Here is a 23,667-nt window from a genome sequence, read left to right as displayed (position 1 = left end):
AGATTTCAATAGAAGTTCGGGAAAAGAAGAATTCTCTATATTAACTATAGAAACGCACAGTTTGCATGGTGAGACTAATGAGAATTGTCAGAAGCTGATCGACCTGGGTACCTCAGAGACTCCGAAAGTAAGTTTGACTTATTTCGAACACAAAAGGATACATAAGGGAACTTGGTGCTTACCGGAAGATCTAGCAGCCAGATAGATCACATGTTGGTGAGCCAGCAATACAGCCATTGAGTTACGGACGTGACGTCATATAAAGCAGCAGACTGTACATCAGACACTTCCTCGTTGTGTGTAGACTTAACACGATGTTCATCTAAATGCATAAGAAGTAGGACACACAATGAATGTGGGGAAACTGCGAGAAAGTGTAACTAAAAACAATACGGAATAAAAGACAAGAAACCTTTTTCAGCCCCTGGAGACCCTTGAAGCTAGAGAGTACGTGAAGGAAAAAGTGGTAAAAAGTAAAGTCCACGGTACTAACTGTAGCAGACGATTCGTTAGAAAGGAAGAACACAATGAACACCACAAAATGGTTCACCCAGATATGCCAGAAGGCTATAGAAAAGACAGATACGATGAGGGAGAAAATGCTGGCGGAAAGGGAGAAAGAGTAGAAAAGTGAGCATTTTCTCATCATCAGAACAGAGACGAAGCGAATACTGAGAAGAACAGATGAATCAAGTACTGAGAAGAGAAAAGAGAATGTGTCTAACCAGTTTATTAGAAGAAGTTGAGAATGAGAGCCATAACAAGAATTAAAGACGAGTTTTACAGCGCATGAAAAACGTGAAACGTGGATTTCAGAGCCAATCTTTTCAACAACGATAGAACGTTATCTTGTTAAATCACAAGGAAAGATCAGCAAAAAGAAGGAGAGAATGATTTTCAGAATTCTTGAATCGCAGAGGTCCAGATGAGATGCTACCTGCAGACACAACGGAGGAAAGCAAAGATGACGTGAAAATTGAAACAATACACCAGAAGATGACAGAATAACGAGAGAGTTAATCAGAGATGGAGGGGAGAGCTTGAACCTAGCGATATACACTCCTGGAAATTGAAATAAGAACACCGTGAATTCATTGTCCCAGGAAGGGGAAACTTTATTGACACATTCCTGGGGTCAGATACATCACATGATCACACTGACAGAACCACAGGCACATAGACACAGGCAACAGAGCATGGACAATGTCGGCACTACTACAGTGTATATCCACCTTTCGCAGCAATGCAGGCTGCTATTCTCCCATGGAGACGATCGTAGAGATGCTGGATGTAGTCCTGTGGAACGGCTTGCCACGCCATTTCCACCTGGCGCCTCAGTTGGACCAGCGTTCTTGCTGGTCGTGCAGACCGCGTGAGACGACGCTTCATCCAGTCCCAAACATGCTCAATGGGGGACAGATCCGGAGATCTTACTGGCCAGGGTAGTTGACTTACACCTTCTAGAGCACGTTGGGTGGCACGGGATACATGCGGACGTATATTGTCCTGTTGGAACAGCAAGTTGCCTTGCCTGTCTAGGAATGGTAGAACGATGGGTTCGATGACGGTTTGGATGTACCGTGCACTATTCAGTGTCCCCTCGACGATCACCAGAGGTGTACGGCCAGTGTAGGAGATCGCTCCCCACACCATGATGCCGGGTGTTGGCCCTGTGTGCCTCGGTCGTATGCAGTCCTGATTGTGGCGCTCACCTGTACGGCGCCAAACACGCATACGACCATCATTGGCATCAAGGCAGAAGCGACTCTCATCGCTGAAGACGACACGTCTCCATTCGTCCCTCCATTCACGCCTGTCGCGACACCACTGGAGGCGGGCTGCACGATGTTGGGGAGTGAGCGGAAGACGGCCTAACGGTGTGAGGGACCGTAGCCCAGCTTCATGGAGACGGTTGCGAATGGTCCTCGTCGATACCCTAGGAGCAATAGTGTCCCTAATTTGCTGGGAAGTGGCGGTGCGGTCCCATACGGCACTGCGTAGGATCCTACGGTCATGGCGTGCATCCGTGCGTCGCTGCGGTCCGGTCCCAGGTCGACGGGCACGTGCACCTTCCGCCGACCACTGGCGACAACATCGATGTACTGTGGAGACCTCACGCCCCACGTGTTGAGCAATTTGGCGGTACGTCCACCCGGCCTCCCGCATGCCCACTATACGCCCTCGCTCAAAGTCCGTCAACTGCACATACGGTTCACGTCCACGCTGTCGCGGCATGCTATCAGTGTTAAAGACTGCAATGGAGCTCCGTATGCCATGGCAAACTGGCTGACACTGACGGCAGCGGTGCACAAATGCTGCGCAGCTAGCGCCATTCGACGTCCAACACCGCGGTTCCTGGTGTGTCCGCTATGTCGTACGTGTGATAATTGCTTGTACAGCCCTCTCGCAGTGTCCGGAGTAAGTATGGTGGGTCTGACACACCGGTGTCAATGTGTTCTTTTTTCCATTTCCAGGAGTGTATTATATGATCGATCCGGTTGGTATGTAAATTTGTCGTAGGAGGTGATATATATACAAAACATTCTTCTGTAGTATCATGTCTCAATTACTTCGAATCTCCTCTTGTCCTGTTTCCCCTCAGTCCTTGTATCACGACCATACAATGCTCTGCTCGAAACGTAAATTCTCAGAAATTTCTTCCTCCTGTGATTGATGCCAGTAGACTTCTGACCAGGAATGTCCTATTTGCTGTTGACAGTCTGCTTTCTGCGTACTCCGTTCATCATTGCTCGTTTTGCAGCCTAGATAGCAGAATTCCTTAACTTCACCTATTTCGTGATCGCCAGTCCTGATGTAACGTTTTCCCGCTGTTGTCATTTCAGGTACCTCTCGTTACTTTCGGTTTTCTTCGATTTACTCCCTATCCATATTCTGTACTCTTTAGAATACTCATGCCATTCAGCAGATCCTGTAATTTTCCTTCACTTTCACTCGGGATAGCAAAGATATCAGCAAATCTTATTATTGATATCCTTTCACCTTGAATTTTAATTCCTCTCTTCAATCTTTCTTTTATTTTCAACTTTACTTCTTCGATGTCTGTACTGAATAATAGAGCGAAAGACCAAATCACTATTTTACACCGTTGTTAATCCGAGCACTTCTTTCTCGATCCACCACTCTTACGGTTCCCTCTTGGCTCTTGTACATATTGTACACTCATCTTCTGAAACAAAGAGAATATCTGGTACGACTAGGGACAGGAAGTTCACATTCAAAGCACATGTACGTTATTACGTTCTGCAGAAATGGGTAGCATTTGAACCTTGTTAAATGATGGCTGCCGCCAACTGTATTGCCATTGGTGAAAGATAATTCTTGAAATCAGGTATTATCAACACATACTTGACACTTTGGATCTCGGAGTATTGAATCCCCTAACGATTTCGGAAATGGAATGTCCTATGTGTCTAATTCCAACTATTATTCCGCGTTTTCGGCTAATTCCCAATTTGCGGCAACAATTACGTCATGTTTCACATGGATGTCCAGATTACAAATGACATATCCATAAATGCACTGACCTTTAATACCTTGTGTACCCAGTACCACCACCATGTGCATGTGGAAGTCGCTTTCTCATGACTTTTGTTGTTTCACTGTAGAAGTCTCTAGCCGCGGTTTAAGAGACACCTGGCGCTCCTATACATGACGATGAAGATAAGAGTAGTCCTTGAACGCCTCGAGTAATACAAGCCAAAATTCATTCATGTACAATCACGATTTGAAAAAAAACGAAATAAAAATCACGTTGGGTTAAGACACTCCTAATTAAATACATTAGCGGCGAATCCGTACTTTGCGGGCTTAAAATTGCCCGGCGAGGGGTGGGAGCAGGACGACGGTGGGACGAATGGCATGCAAAGCATAACTGCAGCAAACCTGGAGAAATTTCACGTAAATTTGCTGAACATTTACTTTATAATTTAGTAAATAAGATGTGGGGCAAAAACTCCGCTAATGCTCCTGAAGATGGCGCAGAGGGTGTGGGACTGAACGGGGTGATACGTAAGCGTCACTTTAGAAGTCATGGAGCATTTTCCACCAAACTCATTTGCAGATAGGCTCACTATCCAGCAGGTACCTTCCACCTACCATCTCTGTTTGTAGGGCTGATTACGCTTAAGCATAGCTCCGAATTTCAATCAATACTAGTACTGGTATTGACAGTAAGTGCAAAATGGCTAAGCAGATGTGGCTAGAGGACAAATGTAAGGATGTAGAGGCTTATATCACAAGGGGCTTAATAGATACTGCCTACAGGAAAATTAAAGAGACCTTTGGAAAAAAGGGAGACACTTGTATGAATATCAAGAACTCAGATGGAAACCCAGTTCCAAGCAAAGAAGGTAAAGCAGAAAGGCGGAAGATAGTATATAGAGGGTATATACAAGAGCGATGTACTTGAGGACAGTATTATGGAAATGGAAGAGGATTGTGAAGAGGATGAAAAGGGAGATACGATACTGCGTCAAGAGATTGACAGAGCACTGAAAGACCTGAATCGAAACAAGGCCCCAGTAGTAGATAATATTCCATTAGAACTACTGACAGCCTTGGGAGAGCATCTGGTGAGCAAGATGTATGAGACAGGCGAAATACCATCAGACTTCAAGAAGAATATAAAGATTCCAATGCCAAAGAAAGCAGCTGTTGACAGATGTGAAAATTACCGAACTATCAGTTTAATAAGTCACAGCTGCAAAATACTAAGGCGAATACTTTACAGACAAATGGAAAAACTGGTAGAAGCGGACCTCGGGGAAGATCAGTTTAGATTCCGTAGAAATGTTGGATCACGTGAGGCAATACTGACCTTACGACTTATCTTAGAAGAAAGGTTAACAAAAGGCAAAGCTACGTTTCTAGCATTTGTACAAGTAGAGAACGCTTTTGACAATGTTGGCTGGAATACTCTCTTCCAAATTCTGAAGGTGGCAGGGGTAAAATACAGGGAGGAAAAGGCTACTTACAATTTGTACAGAAACCAGATGGCAGTTATAAAAGTCGAGGGACATGAAAGGGAAGCAGCGGCTGGGAACGGAGTGGGACAATGTTGTAGCCTCTCCCCGATGTTATTCAATCTGTATACTGAGCAAGCAGTAAAGGAAACAAAAGAAAAATTCGGAGTAGGTATTAAAATCCATGGGGAAGAAATAAAAACTTTGAGGTTCGCCGATGACATCGTAGTTCTGTCAGAGGCAGCAAAGGACTTGGAAGAGCTGTTGAACGGAATGGATAGTGTCTTGAGAGGAGGATATAACATGAACATAAACGAAAGCAAAACAACGATAATGGAATGTAGTCGAATTAAGTCGGGTGATGCTAAGGGAATTAGATTAAGAAATGAGACACTTAAAGTAGAAAAGGAGTTTTGCTATTTGGGGAGCAAGATAAGTGGTTAGGGTCGAAGTAGAGAGGATATAAAATGTAGACTGGCAATGGCAAGGAAAGCGTTTCTGCAGAAGAGAAATTTGTTAGTATCGAGTACAGATTTAAGTGTCAGGAAGTCGGTTCTGAAAGTATTTGTAAGGAGGATAGTCATGTATGGAAGTGAAACATGGACGATAAATAGTTTGGACAAGAAGAGAATAAAGCTTTCGAAATGTGGTGCTTCATAAGAATGCTGGAGAATAGATGGGTAGATCACATAACTAATGAGTTAGTTAATAGGGGAGAAGAGGAGTTTGTGGCACAACTTGACAAGAAGCAGGGACCGGTTGGTAAGACATGTTCTGAGGCAACAAGGAATCACAAATTTTAGCATTGGAGGGCAGCGTTGAGGGTAAAAATCGTAGAGGGAGACCAATAGATGAACACACTAAGCAGATTCAGAAGGATGTAGGTTGCAGTAAGTACTGGGAGATGAAGAACCTTGCAAAGGATAGAGTAGCATGGAGAGCTGCATCAAACCAGGTTCAGGACTGAGAAGCACAACAACAATAACACTGGTACTTAACTTCCGACCGTCTGCAAGGAATACTGCTGAGGGCAGACAGACCAATAACTCTCAAGGGTGAAGTGAAAGTATGAACTGGCTGACGTAAAAAATAATCGATGTATCTGAAATAAATCTGGATGTAACTCATGCCTCTCACTGAGAATTTCAATGATTTCGCTTTGTAATTAGCATACTGCATTTATACTCTTAAACAGAATTAAAAAACTAAGTATTGAGTTGCATAAGTATTAGACATACACTGACCGAAAAAATTGCAGTAGGAAAAAGTAATTAAAGTACGATATAATATTTTGGGAGTATATTTGTATAATTAATGTATTTAAGTGATTAAATGATCACCCGTGGTCTAGGGGTCAGTGCGGCTCTCGCAGCCGAGCGAAGCGGACGTGCGGTGTGTGCTCTTCGCTGGCAGAGAGGGCCCGCGCGCCTTGTTTACTTTCTTCGACCGACACTAACGTGACGCCGTAGCGCTCCAAGACCATGGCAAACCAGTACAGAAGATCAACCTTGAAATTCACATTTCGGAACGACTTTACCCGACCAAAGGCGCTCGAAGTCGAACGTTTTTTTAAAAGAGGAAGCCAAGATCCCGGCTGCCGACATTGTCGGCATTCACTTTTCGATCGTCAGTAGCACGGTCTATGTAAAGCTCATAAACGAAACTACTTGCGACAAGGTGCTTCGAGAGATGAAACAAGAACTCCGCTTCTGCCACGCAGATGGAAATGTTGGCAACGTCGAGGTCGGCCATGCCGCAATGGGACTGCGGACTATACGCATCTTCGAACTTCCATTTGAACTCCCGGCGGCAGAAGTTGTAGCGGCGCTCCGCCCCTACGGCACGGTACACGAACACGTGGCTGAAAAATGGACCCAGTTCAAGACGTATCCAGTACTCAATGGAGTACGCCAAGTGCGCATAGATCTCCAACGACACGTGCCATCCTATCTACAGATAGGTGGATGCCGGGCCATAGTTATTTATGACGGCCAACCGAAGACGTGCTCCGGATGCGGTAAGGAAGGTCACCTTCGTTCCGAGTGCCTCCAGCGTCGGATCACACAACTCCCACCGAAGGACGTTGCACCACCAGCGGCGAAGACTATTCTACCCGTGACTTACGCGGCGGCGCTCACGACGTTCTCCACACAACAGACACGGCCGACCGCTTCAGCGGTACCAGAATCACTTTCCACGGACGAAGACCTGGATGATCCGCCGACCTGGCCAGTGGTGGAAAATAGCACTACGACTCTGGAGCTACCGAACGCGACTGACATTGACGCCAGTAAGATGGCAATTGATTCCCTTATTGTACCGACCGAAGCGTTTGTTCCGGCGGAGCATGAGTCAGTGCCGTCTTCTGACAATGAAGGCCACGTACGGAAACAGCGATCACCGAAACGCCGAAAGCGGCGTCGTCGGACCGTGTCGGAACACAGCGGTTCGCATTCGGCCGGGGAAGAACGACTGACCACTCAAGAAGCCAGCCGCGAAGCTGAAGCTGTTTCCACTGACTCCAACCTTGCAGAACAGACAGAAAAACGTGCAGCTTTCGACCATCGGCCCATTGACAGAAACATTGAGCAGCGGGAAGGTACCAGTGCAGGTAGCGAAGTCGCCCGGTCCCTTACTATCAAACATTCTGAGGCTATGGACCATGAACAGACATCCGCGCCCACTTCATGGGCCGAGGACGTTGAGACACAAGATCCCGACCCGCGGCCAGCTGAGGCGCCGTCGGATCATGCAGCATAAGCAGCACAAGGAGGACCGCGTTCGGCGGGGGGTGACATCACTTCCGATGTTCGCTTCTCTCCACCTTCACCATGGATAACCTCGCCCAAACAACTCGTTGCCAGGCTTACCGCCTGGCGACAATGAATATCAACATGATCAGCTCTCCTGTCAAGATCCAACTTTTGAAAGAAACCATACGAGCCATGGGGGTTGACTTTGCTTTCCTACAAGAAGCGAAAACGACGGCACTCCCGCACTTTTACGGGTACACCACACATGTGACGCCCGGTAGCCCTGCAGATACCGGAGTGGCAATATTAGTGCGTGAAGGTATTGAAGTTACCGACGTCACGTTTCTTCCCTCTGCTCGAGGAATAGCATTTACGGCACTCAACACCCGATTCATTAATGTTTACGCGCCGTCGGGTACCACAAGACGTCACGACCGCGCCAGATTCTACTCCACAGATGTCGCTCCCCTTTTCCTAGGACGATACGACCACAGCGTCTTCGCCGGCGATTTTAATTGTGTACTTCACCCCAAGGACCAAATCCCACATTACACGCCTTGTCCGGAACTGGGTGCGATGATCCAAGAACTTCACTTGTGCGACACGTGGGAAAAAGTCCACGGTAACCGCTCTGGCCACACTCATCTTACCAGTCATTCGGCCAGCCGACTCGACCGCATATATGTGTCACAAGATCTCACACAAGGTGTGGTGGACGCCGAACTATGGCCTCAAGCCTATTCTGATCACAGTGCCTATATCTGCACTATACACCTACGCCCCCAACAAGTATGGCGCAGCAATGGCTTTTGGAAGCTCAACATAACTCATCTCCAGGACCTGGATTGCCGTCGGCAAGTTGCAGCAACGTGGACTGACTGTGAACGCCGCCACCCTCGATACGCCTCGACCCTGGAGTGGTGGCTCCTCTGTGCCAAACCAGCAATCCGTAAGACACTTATGCAATATGGCAAGGACGTGACTGCGTGGCATCGACAGACCCTCGATTTTTACTACGCGACTCTCAGGGACCTCGACGCCTTACCCCCTTCCCCGGAGAGACAACATGATCAAAGCAGAATCAGGGTTCACATACTATCATTGACGAAGCGCCGACTAGAAGGTGCAGTCGTCCGCTCGCGACGGCACGACCGAACGTTTGCGGAGGAACCCACTATGCATCACGTTGTGGCGGATAAGCGCCGACAACGCCAACACTTAATCACACAACTCAGGACACACGACGGTCGCTTATGTACTACCCAAGCAACCATAGTAAAGGCGGTGGAGGATCATTTTCGTCATCTTTACAAGGAAATAATCGTCGATGACGAGGCCACTACTGAAGTGTTACAGCAGGTAACACGTACTATCGACGAGGCTACCGTGAATGCACTAACAGAGGAAATCTCACTCGAAGAAGTCGAAGACGCCGTGGACAAAGGTGCGGCCAATAAGTCTCCTGGACCTGATGGATTGCCCATCGAATTCTACCGGACTTTCCGTGACATCATGATGCCTCGCTGGGTTATAATGTTCCGCGAACTTACGTCTCCAGACTGTGTTGTGCCGCCAGCATTTGTAGAAGGACTTCTCATACCGGTACATAAGCCAGGTGGAGGGCTATCGATTAACGACTATCGGCCGCTTACAATGCTGAACGCCGATTACAAGATTTTCACCAGGATTATGGCGAGCCGTATTAAGACGACTTTGCCGATGATCCTCGCTCCTGAACAGACGTTGCAGGGGGGAGAAGCCAACATACACATGGCCACCGGTGACTGCAGGGATTTAATAGCAATCGCTTCTGCGTGCCGCCTGAGAGCGGCGATCGTCTCCGTAGATTTCAACCGCGCCTTTGATAGAGTGCACCACAACTTCCTCCTACGAGTGATGGACTGTATGGGATTCCCCCCGGGCCTCATCGACACCCTACGGCGTCTTTGGACCGCAGCCAGCTCACACGTCCAAGTCAATGGAAGGACGGTAGGACCAGTACCCATTAAGAGGTCTCTACGACAGGGTTGTCCCCTTTCTACCTACCTTTATGCCATCGCACTCGAGCCACTCCTAGGGGGCCTTAACCACCGCCTATCTGGCATCACGCTGCGGGACGTCACCTTTCGCTATAAGACATACGCTGACGACCTGCTACTGCTGGTTCGTTCCAATGACGAAGTTCAAAGCGTACTAACCTGGATTGAGCGATACGGACAGGCCGCCGGCAGTCTTCTGAACATCAACAAGTCGGCGGCGTTGGATATTGGGCGAGGTCTCGGACCGGAAGCCCTCGCTCCCCTCCCACCAGTTTCTGATCTGCGATATTTGGGAATCACGTTCAAGAAAGATGTACGTAAAACAGCTGCAGCAAACTACCGACGATTATTACAGATCATACGCGCAATGGTGCGACAGAACCTGCTCCGGGACTTGAACCAGCTACAACGTGTTGAATACCTGAACCTCTACGTGGCATCAAAACTCAATCTCGTGGCACAAGTCCTCCCACTACCGCTGCAGATAGGTCGCCGGCTTCAAGCGGCCTTCAGTTACTACGTTTCCGCAGGTCATATCTTTAAAGTACGATACGACGCTCTTACCCTCCCAGTGCACAAAGGAGGGCTGGGATTGGTCAACGTCAGGGCGAGAGCAGCTAGCCTTTACATGAGCAACATGAGGAAACGATGGAAAAGTCAATATACCTCTCTCACGGGTCGTTTACTACAGGTTCTGATGCCAGTCTCTAACGTCCCGCCGGTGTCGGTTGCGCACGTCGCACCACAGCTCTCCCATGTGTCGACCTTCATTCTTGATTACAGCTATGTCAGCTCGAACCTCTCCGCCACGCGTCCACCAAAGGCGAAAGATTTTTACACCAACCTTCTGCGTGCTGTTCCCCATAAGGTGGTGGAAAACAAGTACCCTACGGTTCACTGGCCAAGAGTGTGGAAAACGATACACCACAACTTTCTGTCCTCCACGGTGCGTTCGAAGTGGTATCAGATCGCCAACAAAAAATATGCCACACTACAGCGACTTCACACTATTGGACTGGCAGACTCCCCTTATTGCTCAGATTGTCACCTTTTGGATACTGATGAACATCGTTTTACTTGCGCATCATCGTCCGGAGTTTGGCGACTAACACAGAAGATATTGGCTTGTTACCTCCGGGTCACACCTGATATGATTGACCCTCAGACCCTACTCTGTCCCGATGGAACTTACTTTCCGGCTGCAAAATATCATGCGCGTACATGGTTCAAAGGACTTACAGTCGCCTACATCTTTCGCGACGGAGAGAAATAGCAGCTTGATTACTGGTGGTTCCTGCAAAATGCTCACAATGCCCTCGAACGCACACCGAAATACCGTACGCTCTTCGCAAATTATTTACGCAGCGTTTTCGTTAACCCCCCACTCAGCTGGGGAGTGCCGAGCTGCGGTTAATGTTCTGTGCCGCATCACACAAACGGCTGAACGTTCTGCCTTGTCAGCCATGAGCGAAGGAAGAGACAAGCTGCTGCAAGGATGCTGTTTTCCTTGAGGCACTAGCGAAGCTGAATGCCTCCGTTGCAGATGCCCTTCAAAGGCGCAATTGGAGATATCAGATAACGATGACGAGGCTCCAAGTGGAACCAGTTACATTATTGAAGAACCTTTTAGTTGGAATTACATCAGTGATTTATGTTTTTATTTCTGGATTACTCCTTTATGCCACCTTTGTTGTTGTAACACTTACTTGTAACACTTACTTACTAGAATTCACATGTAACAAAAAAAAAAGTGGCAAAGGATAGCCCTAACCTTGATTTCCCATATTTCCCCTGATATATAGGCAGCTCTCTGGGGTGGGTTTACTCAGGAGCCAACGCCTGAAGTGGATCAGATTTTTTGTTATAGGATGAAAAGTGGCGGTGGCACTTAGGGGTTTTTTAGTTCCATTTTCCTAAGGGGCTTTTAAGGGAAATTACTTTATAGAGAGAGAAAAAAAAAGATGGTAGAAAAAAAAATAAAAAAAGAAAAAAAACAAAAAAAGAAAAAAAACGAAAAAAAACAAAAAAAGGGGTAGCGTGTTTGATTCATAATCAAAACGTTTTAGGTCCTTGGTTCGATCCCCGCCACTGCCTAAATTTTGATATATAGTCAGCATTGGCTGCCGAAGACTTCCGGCATAAGAAGTTAGCCTCAATCTGCCAACGGCCTTGTCAAAGAGGGCGTAGGAGCGGATAGCGGTTCTGGGCACTCTCTTGTCCTAGAGGTGGGAAATTGCCCCTAAAGGCGGAAGAATAAGCAATGATCAACGGCATGAGGATGCAGAAGTCAATGGAAACCACTGCATTAAAGACACGTAACGTGTATCCACAGGATATGTGGCCTGTAATTGAAAAAGTGTCATGATGATCTCTCCATTGGCAAAAGATTCCGGAATGGTCCCCCATTCGGATCTCCGGGAGGGGACTACCAAGGGGGAGGTTACCACGAGAAAAAGACTGAATAATCAACGAAGGGATAACATTGTAAGAGTCGGGGCGTGGAATGTCAGAAGCTTGAACGTGGTAGGGAAACTAGAAAATCTGAAAAGGGAAATGCAAAGGCTCAATCTAGATATAGTAGGGGTCAGTGAAGTGAAATAGAAGTAAGACAAGGATCTCTGGTCAGATGAGTATCGGGTAATATCAACAGCAGCAGAAAATGATATAACAGGTGTAGGATTCGTTATGAATAGGAAGGTAGGGCAGAGGGTGTGTTACTGTGAACAATTCAGTGACCGGGTTGTTCTAATCAGAATCGACAGCAGACCAACACCGACAACGATAGTTCAGGTGTACATGCCGACATCGCAAACTGAAGATGAACAGATAGAGAAAGTGTATGAGGATATTGAAAGGGTAATGCAGTATGTAAAGGGGGACGAAAATCTAATAGTCATGGGCGACTGGAATACAGTTGTAGGGGCAGGATTAGAAGAAAAGGTTACAGGAAAATATGGACTTGGGACAAGGAATGAAAGAGGAGAAAGGCTAATTGAGTTCTGTAGCAAGTTTCAGCTAGTAATAGCGAATACCTTGTTCAAGAATCACAAGAGGAGGAGGTATACTTGGAAAAGGTCGGGAGATACTGGAAGATTTCAATTAGATTTCATCATGGTCAGACAGAGATTCCGAAATCAGATACTGATTGTAAGGCGTACCCAGGAGCAGATATAGACTCAGATCACAATATAGTAGTGATGAAGAGTAGGCTGAAGTTCAAGACATTAGTCAGGAAGAATCAATGCGCAAAGAAGTGGGAAAGGGAAGTACTAAGGAATGACGAGATACGTTTGAAGATACAGCTATAGATACAGCAATAAGGAATAGAGCAGTAGGCATTACAGTTGAAGAGGAATGGACATCTCTAAAAAGGGTCATCAAAGGAGTTGGGAAGGGAAACATAAGTACAAAGATAGATAGCTGCGAAGAAACCATGGATAACAGAAGAAATACTTCAGTTGATTGATGAAAGGAGGAAGTACAAACATGTTCCGGGAAAATCAGTAATACAGAAATACAAGTCGCTGAGGAATGAAATAAGTAGGAAGTGCAGCGAAGCTAAGACGAAATGGCTGCAGGAAAAATGTGAAGACATCGAAAAAGATATGATTGTCGGAAAGACAGACTCAGCATACAGGAAAGTCAAAACAACCTTTGGTGACATTAAAAGAAACGGTTGTAACACTGAGAGTGCAACGGGGGTTCCACTGTTAAATGCAGAGGAGAGAGCAGATAGGTGGAAAGAATACATTGAAAGCCTCTATGAGGGTGAAGATTTGTCTGATGTGATAGAAGAAGAAACAGGAGTCGATTTAGAAGAGATAGGGAATCCAGTATTAGAATCGGAATTTAAAAGAGCTTTGGAGGACTTACGGTCAAATAAGGCAGAAGGGATAGATAACATTCCATCAGAATTTCTAAAATCATTGGGGGAAGTGGCAACAAAACGACTATTCACGTTGGTGTGTAGAATATATGAGTCTGGCGACATACCATCTGACTTTCGGAAAAGCATCATCCACACAATTCCGAAGACGGCAAGAGCTGACAAGTGCGAATATTATCGCACACGTGCATCGAAGCTGCTGACAAGAATAATATACAGAAGAATGGAAAAGAAAATTGAGAATTCGCTAGGTGACGATCAGTTTGGCTTAAGGAAAAGTAAAGGGACGAGAGAGTCAATTCTGACGTTACGGGTAATAATGGAAGCAAGGCTCAAGAAAAATCAAGACACGTTCATAGGGTTTGTCGACCTGGAAAAAGCGTTCGACGATATAAATTGGTGCAAGCTGTTCGAGATTCTGAAAAATGTAGGTGTAAGCTATAGGGAGAGACCGGTCATATACAATATGTACAACAACCAAGAGGGAATAATAAGAGTGGACGATCAAGAACGAAGTGCTCGTATTAAGAAGGGTATAAGACAAGGCTGTAGCCTTCAATCTGTACATCGAGGAAGCAATGATGGAAATAAAAGAAAGGTTCAAGAGTGGAATTAAAATACAAGGTGAAAGGATATCAATGATACGATTCGCTGATGACATTGCTATCCTGAGTGAAAGTGAAGAAGAATTAAATGATCTGCTGAATGGAATGAACAGTCTAATGAGTACACAGTATGGTTTGAGAGTAAATCGGAGAAAGATGAAGGTAATGAGAAGTAGTAGAAATGAGAACAGCGTGAAACTTAACATCAGGATTGATGGTCACGAAGTTAATGAAGTTATGGAATTCTGCTACCTAGGCAGTAAAATAACCAATGACGGATGGAGCAAGAAGGACATCAAAAGCAAACTCGCTATGGCAAAAAAGGCGTTTCTGGCCAAGTGACGTCTACTAATATCTTCGTCTGGAGTACAGCATTGTATGGTAGTGAAACATGGACTGTGGGAAAACCGGAACAGAAGAGAATAGAAGCATTTGAGATGTGGTGCTATAGACGAATGTTGAAAATTAGGTGGACTGATAAGATAAGGAATGAGGAGGTTCTACGCAGAATCGGAGAGGAAAGAAATATGTGGAAAATACTGATGAGGAGAAGGGACAGGATGATAGGACATCTGCTAAGAGATGAGGGAATGACTTCCATGGTACTAGAGGAGGGAGCTGTAGAGGGCAAAAACTGTAGAGGAAGACAGAGTTTGGAATACGTCAAGCAAATAATTGGGGACGTAGGTTGCAAGCGCTACTCTGAGATGAAGAGGTTGGCACAGGAAAGGATGCGGGCCGTCACAAACCAGTCAGTAGACTGTTGACAAAAAAAAAAAAAAAGTGATTAAAATTGTAAGAGCAGAGATTCAGAGATTAATGTAAGAGCGAGGTAAGTCATTGCGTATGTGGACTGCTGGTACATTAGTAATCGGTGTAACCGCCAGAATGTTCCATGCAAACAGTAAACGTGCATAACTGATGTATGTGGTCGAGCTTTATCTTGTTGGAAAACACTACATGGAATGCTGTTCATGAATTCCAACACAGGTCGAATGAGCAGATTGAGGTGTCAACTAAGCAGGTAGGTTGCGGCGGACTCGCGACTGGCCCCCTTCTAACCAACTCTCAGCCATCACTGGCACCGAGGTAGGTCCAGCTTGCATCAGTAAACACAGCAGATCTCCACCCTGCCGTCCAATGAGCTCTCGCTTGACACCACTGAAGTCGAAAACGACGGTGGTTTGTGTCAGTGGAATGCACGCAACAGAGCCTCTAACTCGGAACTGTTCTTGAAGGACCGAACTGTATCAGTCCGTTCTGCCACTGTGGTGCCAACTGCTGTTCACATTACTGCTGCAGGTCTGGTACGATGCGACATAGCCAAAAGCTAAACACGATGTGTTCCCTCTCAGTAGTGTCACGTTGACATTCGCAGAAGGAACATCCAGCTTCTCATAGTTGTGTTACATTACTGTGTTCAAACTCAGTGATACGTTGATAATGATGTTTTTGTCGCATTAAAGGCTTTCTTGAATAACATCAATTAATCACGTCCAATCTCAGAGGTAACTAACGCTCACGAGGTCCACAGAGAATATTCAAACCAAATCTGGTACTACTAGCACCACTCTTATGCGACTGGTGCGAAATATGGATAGGCATAATCTTTCAGATGTAGAAACACGCCTACCAACTTTCATTCACGTTGCACAACTCCTTATTAGTATTGCTCTTTTTTTCTGTCAGCATAGCTTGTAAAAGATTTTACATTCCAGTTTGTGTAGGTAAACGAACGACATTATTTTCTACGCTAGATGCAGTATTCTTTCTTTTTATTATCCCTTACAAGATTTAGAGGAGCAAGTGGATAGACAGTGCGAGGTAACCAACTGGTATATAAGTAAATCGACAGTGCCGGATGTTCTGACACTCAGTTCTCCCTTACACTCGTAACCCTTGTGAACTCACCTCGGTTGATCCCCAGCCGACCACAGTGGCTGTGGTACCGGCGGCTGTTTGCTGACCCGAAGCCGGCAGAGAGACGGCCTGTATGGTCGATGAGAAGGACAGCGACTGCGCCAGCTGCAAGAAACGAGACCACACTGACAGCTAACAACCAGTGGGGGAACTTATTTGTGCATCAATAGAAAGTGAAGCAACCTGTCCTCTAACACATTAAATGCCACGAGCCTACCGGTGGCCCCTTAACTCCACACCTAGTGCCGTGGCCTGGCCTGGCAGTGAAGCTCTGTGCGTGGCAGTCAGCGTGCTGATATTTATAATGTTATAATGTCTCAGACATGACGATCACTTTACTCCTTTTGAGTGTTGTCCAGCAGTAGAGACCCCTTTGTGGTTGCGCAAGCATTACATTTTCGAACTTCCTAAAACTTCGACTGTCCGCTAATTCTAATTACAAGCTAAACTTCAAATTCATATACATGCTGTTTAACTGTTCTTCAATGCTGCCATTGCAATGTGTTTGTCATTAACATATCAGTTTTAATCTGTGATTTTTTCTGCTCTCTACTTGATTCGGTAAAAACAAACTATGAAATATATTCAGAAGAATGCACTTAAGACAGTTTCCCACTGCTGGGTCACCCTTTTATGATTACTCTTGAAACGAAAAGTACTTGTACAATGGCAGTAGCTGTAGAGTTGATGGATATGGTGTTATGGGCGCTCAACAGTGTAGTCTTTAGCGCCCCATATGTTTTGATCACACTGGCCTTACCATATTTTAATAAACTGTTATTAATAATTATTACTACGTTTGTTAATTCAAAGTTCTTGCCGAGGTTCATAATGCCCAATGAGACATTCTCCCAGTTAATAGGAAATTTAATGCGTTTAATCTCATTTACTGTGTTTTGCGAGTTTTAAAACATAAATTTAGTATCTAAATTGCGCAGTACATTAATAAAGCAATTAAATATATTGACTACAAAATAGTAGGCGCGGCAGCCTAAGCAGATAAAAAAATTTTCAAATGTGTGTGAAATCTTATGGGACTTAACTGCTAAGGTCATCATTCCCTAAGATTACACGCTACTTAACCTAAATTACCCTAAGGACAAACACACACATCCATGCCCGAAGGAGGACTCGAACCTCCGCAGGGACCAGCAGCACAGTCCATGACTGCAGCGCCCTAGACACCGCTCGGCTAAACCCGCGCGGCCCTAAGCAGATAATAATGGACGAATCAGTGTTGTCTTAATTGTCTCTGAGCACCATGGGACTTAACATCTGAGGTCATTAGTCCCCTAGAGCTTAGAACTACTTAAACCTAACTAACCTAAGGACACCTCACACACCCGTGCCCTCGGCAGGATTCGAACCTGCGACCGTAGCGGTATCTCGGTTCAAGACTGTAGCGCATAGAACCGCTCGGCCACACCGGCCGGCGACGAATCAGTGTATCTTCCTGATATATATTTGGTGGGACCCTTAGTTTTGTTGTTTAGAGATTCCTAAATACACGAACGACGGCTGGATTAGCTATGTAAGATGCTAATCTGTAGACCACCTCGCCTAGACAGTGTCTATTAAGTCTTAAGAATTCTAAATTGAGACCAAATTAATGTTGAACAGGACGCCACGAATACTTCAACACTTAAGGCATATCATTTAGTTCTGTGCCAAACAACAACAGTAACACTAACACACTCACGGAAAAGAATCGCAGCACCAAAATATAATTAATATACAGTAATGAAATTTTGGGAATACAACTGTCTACGTAATATATTTAAGTGGTTAACATTGTTAGATCACAGGTAAATGTAAGCGAGAGAAAAGCCATCGCAAATGTATAATGCATGTAAATTATTAGCCAGTGTAATCTACAGAATGTTTGGAAACGTGCATGCATTGTGTACTGCAGGTGCCGGGCGTTTGTTTGTGGAAAGGAGTTCTATGCTTGTTGCAGTTGGTCTGTCAATACATCCATGATTAATGATATTCGTGGATGAGGGTGTAGCTATCGTCCGCCGATGTGCCACACGTCCTCGACGGGAGACAGATGTGGTGATTCAGTAAGCCAAGGCAACATGTAGAGCCTGTTGGCTTACAACGGCAGCATGTGGCTGAGCGTTATCCTCTTTGACAACAACCCCGGAATGCTCTTCACAAATAGTAGCACAACAGCTCGAATCACAAGATTAACATACAATGTTGTAGTGCGTGGGATAGCAACGAGAGTGCTCATGCTGTCATTCGAAATCGTAGCCGGCCTTCTCTCCAGGTGCAAGTCCAGTGTGTCTAGCATACGGACACGTTTTCTGCAGGTCCTCAACTGGTCTACTCACAACCGACACACGGCCAGCAATGGCACCGAGCCAGAGCCAGCTTTCATCAGAAAACACAACAGATCTCCAATGATCTCTCCCTTGACAGCACTGAAGTCGGAAATGGCTTGATTTTGGGTCAGTGGAATGCACGCTACATGGCGTCTAGCTTGAAGTTGTCCTAAAAGTAACCGATGCGTAACAGCTCGTTTTGTCACTGTGGTGCCAACTGCTGCTGAAGTTGCTGCTGTAAGTACAGATATCCGCGATAGAGCTTTACGCTGAACACGATGGTCTTCCTTCTCGATAGGAGAGCCCGGGCTTCTTGCTACCTTACATTCTCGAGACCATCTCTGCCAGCAACCATGCACAGTGACTACATTCCTGCCAAGTATTTCTTCAGTATCGCGGAAGGAACATACAGCTTCTCGTAGCCCCTTTAGGGGATACACCAGTCAACAATGGACTAAGTAGGACTAAGTGTGTGAAATCCCATGGGGCTCAACTGCTACGGTCATCAGTCCCTAAGCTTACACACTACTTTACCTAAATTATCCTAAGGAGAAACACACAAACCCATGCCCGAGGGAGTACTCGAACCTCCGCCGGAACCAGCCTCACAGTCCATGACTGCAGCGCCCTAGACACCGCTCGGCTAATCCCGCGTGGCAGTCAACAGTGGTTTTGGTACAAAGTACATATAAAACTTAATTCTTTATTGTAATGTGACATGAAATGTGAAATCAGAAAGTGTCCATCACGTCAGGATTATAAGTTATGACCTGCAAGTTATAAAACATAGTTGAATTTACTGTATAATTGTTATGTGCTTTGTGTTTGAAACGAGTGTGATAAAAGTTAGTGCAGTGACTGTTTTGTTCTTAACTTTAATCTGAACTACTTTTTGAATGTAATATGTAACATGAGGCCGTCCAAGGTGGCCGAGCGGTTCTAGGCGCTAGAGTATAGAAACGAGCGGCCGCTACGGTCGCAGGTTCGAATCCTTCCTCGGTCTTGGATATGTCTGATGTCCTTAGGTTAGTTAGGTTTAAGTAGTTCTAAGTTCTAGGGGACTGATGACCTTAGAAGTTAAGTACCATAGTGCTCAGAGCCATTTGAACCATTTTGTAACATGAGTGTATTTTACATTGTGTATTTAAACCCTCCAGTCATGTAAATTTGCGTACTCTTCCTTCTATACTATCTCATGTCTTTCAATATTTCTTTTCTTTTTCAGGAATTGATCTGGCAAAGTTCATTCGACAGAAAAGTGTTTTATAGACATTCAAAACGCAACATGAAGAAATCAATACGTCGATGTACAAACTATCCCGATTTAATTTGTTATATATATGGTGAATTCACGACAAGGAAACTAAGTCGACCAATTTCTAACCTACTGAAGACGTCGTATCATTTATACTACAAATGCCAACTGGGAGACCAGGATAAAGATTGGGCACCAAACATAACTTGCACTACGTGCAATTCTGAACTAACAAAATGGCTGAAAGGAAATAAAAGAACACTTACCATTTTGCATACCAGTGATGTGGAGAGTGCCTCAAAATGATTTTGATGATTGCTACTTCTGTTCTACTAATGTAACTGCCTTTTTATAAAAGAATAAGAATGGTATTGAGTGCCATAACCTGCCATCAGCAATTATACCTGTTCCCCACGGTGAAGACCTGCCAGTTCCAACTCCTCCACTAGTGTGGCGGGTTCCTAGTTCTGATCATGAACCTACAAACGCTGAGGAAGCACAATGTCAATCAAGTGAAGAGGAGCACTTTCCAGAACAAAGACCACATTTAAAGGCACTAGCACACTTGAATGACCTAGTTCGTGATTTATACTTATCCAAGGAGCATGCAGAAATTTTCTCTTCACGTCTTAAAGAATGGAACTTACTTCACGAAGAAACAAGAATTACTCACTTTAGGCAACGTAATAAAGATCTGATGATATATTACCATGTTGTGGGCAGCGTTTGTTCTTGTAGTGATGTAGTGTGATTAATGAAACAGTTGAATATATAATACGATGCTACTGAGTGGCGCTTGTTTGTTGATGCTTCCAACTCAAGTCTGATCGCTGCACTATTGCATAATAGCAATACGTTTCCATCTGCACGTGTAGGGTACTCTATGACTATGAAAGGGAACAACGTTAATTTGTCAGAGATACTTGAAGTTATTAAGTATAAGGAAGAACACTGGAAAATACGTGGTGATCTTAAGGTGATTTGTTTGCTAACTGGTCTCCAAGGTGAATTCACGAAGTATTTCCGTTTCCTTTGTCTTTGGGACAGCCTTGCAACAAACAGACATTATACGGTTAACCAGTGGCCACCACGCGAGAAATTGGTCCAGGGAGGAAAAATATTATACCTTTTGTGGATTCTCAAACTGCTTTCCTTCCGCCACTGAATATTACGCTCGGCCTTATGACGAATTTTGTCAAGACAGTAGACAAAAATGCTAATGGTTTCATGTAGCTATGTGAAGTGTTGCCTGAATTTTGTGACGCCAAACTGAAAGAGGGTATTTTTATTGGGCCACAAATTAGGAAGTTAATGCATGGTACGAACTTAGAGGAAAAATTAAGTCAGTTATAACTTGCAACCTGGCGTTCTTTCAAGGATGTCGTTCAAGGTTTCCTTGAGAATACAACATCAGAAAACAGCGACATATTAGTGGGAACTCTTTTAAGGAACTGTAAAAATTTAGGATTCAGAATGTCACTATAAATGCATTTCCTCCATTCTCATTTAGATTTCTGCCCTACCAATTTGGTTGGTTCAAGTCGCTCGGAGCACTATGGGACTTAACATCTATGGTCATCAGTCCCCTAGAACTTAGAACTACTTAAACCTAACTAACCTAAGGACATCACACAAAACCCAGCCATCACGAGGCAGAGAAAATCCCTGACCCCGCCGGGAATCGAACACGGAAAACCGGGCATGGGAACTACCAATTTGGGAGCGGTTAGTGACGAACACGGAGAAAGGTTCCACCATGACATTTTGCGAATGCAAAGCTACTGTAAAGGTAGGTGGAAACGTTGAATGTTTAGTCACTACTTGGCTCAGAGCACAATGGGACCTAACATCTTAGGTCATCAGTCAACTACAACTTAGAACTACTTAAACCTAACTAACCTAATGACATCACACACATCCATGCCCGAGGCAGGATTCGAACCTGCGACCGTAGCAGTCCCACGGTTCCGAACTGCAGCTCCTTGAACCGCACGGCCACCGCGGCCGGCCGATATCGTTCAAACTCAGTCAGATGTCGACAATGGCGTCTTTGTCGTCTTATAGCCATTCTTGACTAACATGAACTCACCGCGTCGAATCTCAAATGTAAGTAACTGTCTTGGTAGTTACAGTTTCTATTTAAAGCAAAAGAGCGTGAAATGTTTTCTGCATCACAGCAGATTGGTCGCTGTTTATCGGTACTGGCGCCGCTGATATGCAACAGGCGCGGTATCTGAGTAGAAATCATCTTCCAGATGTAGAAACAGGCCTACTAATTTTCGTTTACGTCACATATCTCCTTCGTGGTGTCGTGATTTTCTTCCAGCCAGTTTAGAAACAAAAAAATGAAACCTGTGTAGTTGCCAATGGTCTGCTGTAGCATAGGGAAAAAAGATAATTAGGACTAGGGGAGAGTTTACCTTGAGCAAAGCGACGTCGTTCGTGTAGGCCATCTCATCGAAGCCCTCGTGAACGACTATGTCGGTTACTGCTACCACCACGCCGGAGTCGGCGCTTGACTGGGTGGTGCCGGCGTGGACGTAGATGGCCTCCACGGTGTACCTGAAATAAAAAGAAGTCGTCTGCATCTCTACATTGCTGACAGAGTGTGCAATGTATTCTGCATCACAACAAATTGGTCGGTGTTTGTCGTCCTTAATGGTGGAGCCCACTGACGTCAGGATCTTACGATAGTCTGACGCTTCTCCGCTTTTTCCAAAAGGCAACACGAAAATTTAAACAGATTTGAAAGTCAAGTTGATGTTGATATTTTCTTCAGATCACGTAAGTTACGAGGTTAGTCATGCCTCAAGAGGCGGCAAACACAATCATTCTTATGAAATTCGTTGATTATCAAATATACAGCGACTTCATTACGTACAATATTTCATATATCTTCATGTTCTACACTGTCATAAGGGAAATTCTCGTAGCTAATTAAACGTTGATGCAGACAGAGACGCTTCCACAGCATCATAAGGATAGTTGCGTTTTAGCTCAGTTCGTAGAGCCCTTTCCCCTCGAAAAGGAAATGTCCCGAGTTCGGTTTTCGGTCCGGCATACAGTTTTAATCTGCGAGGAAGTTTCACATCAGCGAAGACTGCGCTGCAGAGAGGAAACTTCATTCTGGAAACATCCCCTAGGCTGTGGCTAATTCATGTCTCCGCAATACCTTTTCTTCGCGGAGTACTAGTTTCGCAAGGTTCGCCGGACAGCTTCTGTAAAGTCTGGAAGGTAGGAGACGAGGGACTGGCCGCATTAAAGCTGTGAGAACGGGTCCCGAGTCGTGCTAGGGTGACTCAGTTGTCGCAGTTGAGATGCCGTGCGGCTAGGACGAGTTAATTACGTCCTAGCCACGGCAGGCAACGTAGAGGAAGCGTTGAAACTTGCATGGGGGCTTAATTATAAAATGAATGCAATAATTTTAGTACGCAATGTGACTGCATAAAATAACAAAAAATAATGAAAGGAAATTTCCGTTAACACAATTGATTAATTAAGTCCCCAGCAACTATAAAGGCTACGAAACAACAAAGCACAAGCGTAACTGTTCTGTGTGTGGAAGTGTGATTCAACATACACGTATCTGGCACGGTTCTTCCTCAATACGACGAGATATATTAAACACCGTTTACAATGACCTAATTAAAAAACCAGAAATACTATAAGTGCACATACAAACCAGAATTACAAGTCTAAGACATGAACATGAACCAGATGCTTTGTTGACTGAACCTGTGACCAAGAGGCATTGTTATTTAGGAAATTTGAAATAAAACAATTTTTTGTTACCTCCATATATATTGACGAAAAATACACTGTGATCATTGCAGCATCTTCCATATATACATTACAACAACCGAACAGTATCAACTCTCACGGCCAGCAGAAGAACAATAA

The 23,667-nt window shown here is 45.0% G+C and overlaps 1 protein-coding gene across 2 annotated transcripts in view; it reads right to left on the bottom strand.

Annotated features, from left to right (window-relative positions):
• The window catches only part of LOC126266707 (trypsin alpha-3-like), a 185,751-nt gene that overhangs the window by 134,234 nt on the left and 27,850 nt on the right, over positions 1–23,667 (bottom strand). Inside the window, exons 4-5 of one of the 2 annotated variants that reach the window (XM_049971154.1) lie at positions 22,188–22,329; positions 16,177–16,290 (exon numbers count right to left, since the gene is read on the bottom strand). The exons of the other annotated variant lie outside the window; for it this stretch is intronic. Of the exons in view, the coding sequence (XP_049827111.1) occupies positions 16,177–16,290; positions 22,188–22,329 (256 nt within the window). The remainder of the gene's footprint in view (positions 1–16,176; positions 16,291–22,187; positions 22,330–23,667) is intronic. 2 annotated transcript variants of the gene reach the window in all.

Source organism: Schistocerca gregaria, chromosome 4 (genome assembly GCF_023897955.1).
Source record: "Schistocerca gregaria isolate iqSchGreg1 chromosome 4, iqSchGreg1.2, whole genome shotgun sequence".
NCBI classification, from domain to species: Eukaryota; Metazoa; Arthropoda; class Insecta; order Orthoptera; family Acrididae; genus Schistocerca; species Schistocerca gregaria.
The sequence above is the reverse complement of the archived record's forward strand: the minus strand, read 5'-3'. Positions and strand labels throughout refer to the sequence as shown.